Below are 6,888 nucleotides of genomic sequence, written 5' to 3' on the forward strand. Positions count from 1 at the left end.
AAATGTTGTCTGCATGGCTGCTATGAGGCTACAACATGCATTCCTGCAGAAAACAAAGGGAAAAAAAAAGAATCTCACTGACAGGACAGGCCCTCCAGCATGCAAGGGGTTAAGCAGATCTACCCACAGTGGAAAAAAGGGGAAGGGGGGCTCCTCATTTTCCTTCATTAAAGACTAATTTTAGGTCTTTCTAGTAAATTAGCATGTTGTTTATACTTCGGATACTCCCGACCCTCAAGTCTTGGAAAACATAAAATTTCCAAGAAGTAAAGTTTCCATTAATACAAGCGCCAAAAACAAGATGACCGGCGGGGGGAAAGCACATTTGTCCCCTCACCCCCCCCCCCCCCGCCCCGCTCCTTCTCAAAAGCTATAGAAAGACATTTACTGTATAATCTTTCTTGTGCGCAAGTGAGCAGTCTTATCATTCTTATGATCTAGACTGGAGGGAGAGGCCTGCGGCCAAGAGTCAAAATGGAGCAGCGACTGCGCCTGCCTGCCCGGAAGGCAGGTGTGGTGCTGGACTGAGCTTAGCCGTCCTGCTCCGTGTAAATTTTCTTTATTGGAAGACACGGTTGATGGTATTTTTGTTGTTAGTCTCTATCTTTGTTTCCCTTTTTGTTTCTTTTGTGTGTCCTTAAGTGCCTGAAAACTGGTCTTAGTTGGTGAAATCGGTTTTTCGAAAGGATTTCAGCCCTCCCACCCCTCTATATTCTAAGGCGAATAGATTTACAAGCTCAGGGCAGGGACCCCACCCTCACTCCACGCTCACCCCACAATCACCCCACCCAAAACACCTACACTCTCTCTATCTGGTTTTATTTCATCTGAAGTAACCCAGTGATCCCCCTCCCCCAAGTTACACTTTAAAGAATAATAAATTAGAATCTCTTTGCGTCAGTGAACTTGGGCTCAGAAAGTTCTCTGAGCAGCGAGCCTTTTAAAGACGTGTGTGCCGGTCTGGCAGCAGAGTCCGGGCTACTGGGAACCGAGCTGGCTTGGCTGGTGCCTCCTCCCCCGGTGGTCCCTCCCTTCTGGCCGGCTCCCTGCCTCCCCCCGACTGGCCTCCGCCTCCACTTTCCCCGGCTCGCTCGGAGGTCTGGCCCCAGCTAGGCGGCTAAGGAGCTGGCGGAGCACGGCCACTAGCACCTCGATCCCCAGCTCCTACCCCGCCCTCCCCGTGGCCCAGCAGCAGGAGGGGGAAAGCCAAACCCAACCCTCATCCTCCAGCCCTCCTCCCCGCGTGCACTTGGGATCGCACCTTCTAGAGTCTTAACTCAGTTCTGGAGGACCAACATCCCCCGGATCTGCATTCGGGAGGTCTCTGCTCCCGAGATGCGAGCGCCTGGGACCAGCCCGCCCTGTGCGGAGTTCCAGCCGCAGCCGGGAGCGCAAACCCGAGTCTGTAAGTTGCATCGCGCCTCCCGGGGAGAGCAGGGGAAGTTGGCTATAGCACAGCCCAAAGCCAAACAGTCAAGGTGTACCCAGCTTGGCTCGAGCTATGCAAATCCACTGCAGACCTCAGCAGTGTCTCTAATCCCCGCGTCGCAAATTACTTTCCAGTATATAGTATGATATAGGTCCAGAGGGAGGGGCGGAGAGTCTGGCTGCCTTTTAAAACGCATCTCGTAAATCCTTCCAATTTAATATCAATCATTTTCAAGTTCGAAAACGCAATGTTTTGTATCTTTTAATTACAGTTAATATTTTCTTAATGAGCAGGAAACAGTTTTCTTCGCTGCTACTAAACGTAAGAATCCCTCCATCTTTCCTTTTAACCTTGCTACTTTATCTAAATAGTTTAGCAAGTAGATAGTGAACCCACTTGGCCTTTAATTTTCTTCCTCAGGCTTGCCTGACTAATCCCGAGGACACAAAAGAATCCTGTATATACAGAAAATGCTTAAAGATTTGCTTATAGCGGTTATTTACAAGAGTGAGCAGAGAGAGAGAGAGAGAGAGAGAGAGGATTCCTCCGGTTCTGATCAAAAGTTTTCTCTGGGATCCCAGACCTCAGACACAAAGTGGGTTCTCTTTTGTATTGATCACATCTTTAATTTAATATGTGTGTAAAACAGCATCCCTTTGTACAGATACCTGAGACGAGGAAATGAAGTTGACAGTTTTTAATAAGCGTTTCTCTAGTCTAGGAGGACACGTGTGGAGGAAAGGAGCCACAGGTTCGGGCAGGTGCATAGACGGGCTATGGTGAAAGGAAGATGTTGGCCAGGAAGAGCATCATCCCGGAGGAGTATGTGCTGGCGCGCATCGCAGCGGAGAACCTGCGCAAACCGCGCATCCGCGACCGTCTCCCCAAAGCCCGCTTCATCGCCAAGAGCGGAGCCTGCAACCTGGCACACAAGAACATCCGAGAGCAAGGTCGCTTCCTGCAGGACATCTTCACCACCTTGGTAGACCTGAAGTGGCGTCACACGCTGGTCATCTTCACCATGTCCTTCCTCTGCAGCTGGCTGCTCTTCGCTATCATGTGGTGGCTGGTGGCCTTCGCCCACGGGGACATCTACGCTTACATGGAGAAAGGCACCATGGAGAAGAGCGGCCTGGAGTCCGCTGTCTGTGTGACCAATGTCAGGTAAGAATGAAATGGAGTTACCAGCAACGTAGAAATAAAAAGCTCTTTCAGCTAGTCGATTGTGAAATAAAGGGTCCTCACTGGGCAGTTCAGAAACAAAAAGCAAATATGGGGTGCAGGGTTGAGGCTAGCACATAAAAGCCTTTGTAAATGTAGTTTTACCGACAGATTTCTGAGAATGTGCAACTGCTTCTTTGTGCTGACCTTGGATGGGTTCAAAGAATTCCTGACTCCCCCCACCCCCCAAAAAAACACAGTTCATTTTCACCACAAGGATGTCCAGTGTGCACCGGAAAATATCCCCAGTCCATTCAAAGCACTGTGCAAATACAAGAAAAAAATTTTTTTTCTGTAAAGCAGTCTTAATTTTAAAATACACTAAAAATAAAATAACTGAAGTGAATAAAATCCCTTTTTTATCAAGGTTATTTTAGCATCTCTGACAGATTATTTTAGATTTAAAAAAATTAAAGCTTATTCTAAAATTTAGAAGAGACAGTTGTAGTGAAAATTAGTCCAGGTTTTCACAAACGGGGCTGAATAAACACCAAGTGGATATTGAGGTCTCTTTCCAAAGCTTCCACAGAACAGGAACAAGGCAGCTTTTAGGTTATCTAAATTTGACTTCTGCATTTAGGGATGCTTCAAAGTCAGGATCATGACAACCTTGAAAATAAACTAATTTTACTCAAGATGATCTATGGTCACGACTCATGAAAAATAACTCAGTAGATTTAAATGTATATCATCAAAAAGAGATTATTCCTCCTAGGATGTCTTCTAGGAAGAGAACTCTATAGCATTCACTGGTCCCCCAAATCTGCTTCTTGTTACTTCTTACCAAGCAAGCTATTGTGAAGAACATTGATTTCCTACATGCACTCCTAATGGTGTTGAGAGGTGAGAAATGGTGTCTACATTACCGTGAAGCAGCGGTGACTTTCTCCACAGTGCCAGCTTTTAAATCTCGCCCCTTAGCATATTTAAAGCTTATTCTCTCCCTAGAGAGCTTTAAAGATGCGCAACAATTCCAATTGTTTACATTGCCAATTTGGTGTCAGGCAAATCATCAGATTTGGAAGCACCTTCCTCTCAGAGGCTGTCCACCAGTATTTCCAACATCCCTTGGTTGCTCTTACTTTAGGGTGGCTCACTTTCTCCTCTGTGCAACGGTGACTTTCCAACGTGAGTCCGAAAATAGAAACTATGTTATTTTTCTCATTATTGTTCAGCTGACACCAGGCCCTCAGCCCTGCTCTATTGAAGGCTTTTTTTTTTTTTCACTTGAGAGTTTTTTAGCAAGACAGGTGTCCAGATAAGATTGGCTCTTATACTAGATAGAGAAATTGAATTCCATTTTAAAATAAACAATATGAAAACACAGTGCACTAACTGTCTCCCAAGCCATGGACAGACACTGGACTCTTCTCTCACATACAAACCAATATTAAAGCTCCATGTTATATGTGTGCCCTCTTCTGAGATCCATTTCTACTGTCTGTGCTATTGTCAGTCCATGCCACATATCTCGGAGTATGTAGGTAGGGCGGAAGTCAGTTCTTACAGTTTTGCACAAACGCTTTTCAGCCACAACAGAGATAAAAGGCTTTTTTCCTACCCCCACTTGAAAGCTGATGGATGTGTACAGACTCATGCTCCTGGCTTCCTGCCAGAGGGCAGCGTGTATTGAGTGCTCAAAGTTCAAATGTTTTGTTCGCTCATTGTGCCTGGCATTCATAGATAATATTTTGACAGATTGTAACATATGGTTTCTCTCCTATGAAGTTAAAGAAGTGTGGAATTGGGGTGAGTGTCAGGAATAGGGTCTGTGATGAAGTGCCAGCAGTACTGGGTATGCAATCAGGCGAAGAATTTGATAATAACAAAATCTGATTCTTCTCAGCCAGAGATTAGCAGAATTACCCAGGAGACTTTCTGCGACTCACTCAGGTCCAGGAGGAGTCCCCCCACACACACACACCAAACCCTTGTCTAATCGCTAAGATGGGAAGGGGATGTGCGACCACAAAACACCTTCCCAAGAAAATCCTGACACCGGTTGACTCTTTCCCCTTGCTCCTTTGAGAGCAGCAGGCCAGATCTGACAGGACTCACGGATGTAGTCATTACACGGACATAGTCTTGACTGAGTCACTTACTAACCGACACTTGAAACTCCTTTAATAGTTTCCAAGTTCTCTGGGTCACATAGAAAACAAGATAATCAACCAAAAATTTCTCTTCTCCAAATGGAGAAATAACTCTCATTAAAATACTGATGCTTTCTGGATGGTGTGTTTTATACCATGTTTTACCACTGTACTAAGTTTTGTAATCAGGACAATCAATCACTGGATAATGACTATAACTCTAGAAGCTATAAATAATAAAACATTCAGCACGCAGTAGCTTCCACATGACTCAAGTCTCTCAAACACAGAGGTAGGTAATAAATAACAAACACCTGCCTGGTAGAAAATTCCAGAAAGTAAGTTAGGCTTTGGTAAAAATGATATATACTACAATTTATATTTAGTTGTTTATTTATGAATGTTTTCACATGGTATATGATCTAGGAAACATTAGTGAAATCGTATTCCCAAATCTGGAGGTACATACATAGGTACAAACGGAAAAGGAAGAGGAGTGAGATGGGGGAGGCTATCAGGAGGTAGTGATAGGGAGGGGGGAGAGAGGAGCAGGGAGGATGCTTGTATTTAAAATTAGTCTTTCCGGAATCGCTGAGCTCTAATAGCAAGCACTGCTCTTCCTGGGCTCTTTTCATCACGCACTCGCTGACCTGACATCATTTCTGATATTGGTCCTTACAGGTCATTCACGTCTGCGTTTCTCTTCTCCATTGAGGTTCAAGTGACCATTGGGTTTGGAGGGAGAATGATGACTGAGGAATGCCCTCTGGCCATCACGGTTTTGATTCTGCAGAACATTGTGGGTCTGATCATCAACGCGGTCATGTTGGGCTGCATCTTCATGAAGACGGCGCAGGCCCACAGAAGGGCAGAGACGCTGATTTTCAGCCGCCATGCTGTGATTGCCGTCCGCAATGGCAAGCTGTGCTTCATGTTCCGTGTGGGTGACCTGAGGAAGAGCATGATCATTAGCGCCTCGGTGCGCATCCAGGTGGTCAAGAAAACCACGACGCCAGAAGGGGAGGTGGTGCCTATTCATCAGCAGGACATTCCTGTTGATAATCCCATCGAGAGCAATAATATCTTCCTAGTGGCCCCATTGATCATCTGCCACGTGATTGACAAGCGTAGCCCCCTGTATGATATCTCAGCAACTGACCTTGCCAATCAAGACCTGGAGGTCATAGTGATTCTCGAGGGCGTGGTAGAAACCACAGGCATCACCACACAAGCGCGGACCTCCTACATTGCGGAGGAGATCCAGTGGGGACACCGCTTCGTGTCAATTGTGACTGAGGAGGAGGGCGTGTACTCTGTGGACTATTCCAAATTTGGTAATACGGTGAGAGTGGCTGCGCCAAGATGCAGTGCCCGGGAGCTGGATGAGAAGCCTTCCATCCTGATTCAGACCCTCCAAAAGAGTGAACTGTCGCACCAGAATTCTCTGCGGAAGCGCAACTCCATGAGGAGAAACAACTCCATGAGGAGAAACAACTCCATCCGGAGGAATAACTCTTCCCTCATGGTGCCCAAGGTGCAGTTCATGACTCCAGAAGGAAACCAGTGTCCGTCAGAATCATGAGGGCAGGATGGCCGGAGACAGTTACTTGTTGAGTCCTGATGACTGAGAGACAATCCTGAGACAGTCCATTGAGTTCCGATGATCAAAATATTGCACCCATCACCAAGTCAGGGCTGGAACACAGTATTCCTATCCTAATGCACTGAGAAATATTCATATTTGAGACATTAAACTTCCCGTATTAATAAACAATAGCACACAAACCTGAGCTCTTTATTCTCCTCTCATCTTAAAATTCTGTTTTCTTCCCAGCAGTCTCTGTAGTCGGGGTCAGTTGGCCTGTGTTTTTGAGCTTCTGTCACTTAGCAGAGATGAGATCTTCTACCAAAGCCCAGTTTCATCATCCTTAGCTCCTGCACCCTCAAGTAAGGGCAGAGTAAAGAGACGTCCTGGGTTAACACGGTGTGTGATGTGGGGTTAACACAATGTGTGATGTGGGGTTAACACAATGTGTGATGTGTGGTAATATAGTGTGTGATGTGGGAGTAACACGGTGTGTGATGTGGGGTTAACACAATGTGTGATGTGGGGTTAACACAATGTGTGATGTGGGGTTAACACAA

General features: G+C 46.0%; 1 protein-coding gene across 4 annotated transcripts; it reads left to right on the forward strand.

Moving 5' to 3' along the window:
* The first annotated feature begins 1,090 nt into the window (after positions 1-1,090).
* Kcnj8 (potassium inwardly rectifying channel subfamily J member 8) lies at positions 1,091-6,528 on the forward strand. Of its 4 annotated transcripts, none has more exons than XM_029478184.2 (4): positions 1,091-1,405; positions 1,850-2,024; positions 2,146-2,593; positions 5,425-6,528. In XM_029478184.2, exons 3-4 carry the CDS (start codon positions 2,220-2,222, stop codon positions 6,323-6,325), a joined length of 1,275 nt encoding a protein of 424 aa, XP_029334044.1. In that variant the 5' UTR covers positions 1,091-1,405; positions 1,850-2,024; positions 2,146-2,219; the 3' UTR covers positions 6,326-6,528. The 4 variants fall into 4 exon arrangements, with proteins under 4 accessions (XP_029334044.1, XP_029334045.1, XP_021020901.1 ...); XM_029478185.2 differs by having other exon boundaries at positions 2,151-2,593; XM_021165242.3 differs by lacking the exon at positions 1,850-2,024.
* The last annotated feature ends 360 nt before the right edge of the window (positions 6,529-6,888 follow it).

The sequence above is a fragment of the Mus caroli genome, unplaced genomic scaffold (genome assembly GCF_978045245.1).
Source record: "Mus caroli unplaced genomic scaffold, Mus_caroli_1 scaffold_7, whole genome shotgun sequence".
Taxonomy (NCBI): domain Eukaryota; kingdom Metazoa; phylum Chordata; class Mammalia; order Rodentia; family Muridae; genus Mus; species Mus caroli.

Coding starts and splice junctions, on each gene's coding strand:
- Kcnj8 (XM_029478184.2), top strand. CDS start 2,220: ATGTTGGCCAGGAAGAGCATCATCCCGGAGGAGTATGTGCTGGCGCGC. Junction 2,594..5,424: donor GTCTGTGTGACCAATGTCAG/GTAAGAATGAAA, acceptor TGGTCCTTACAG/GTCATTCACGTCTGCGTTTC.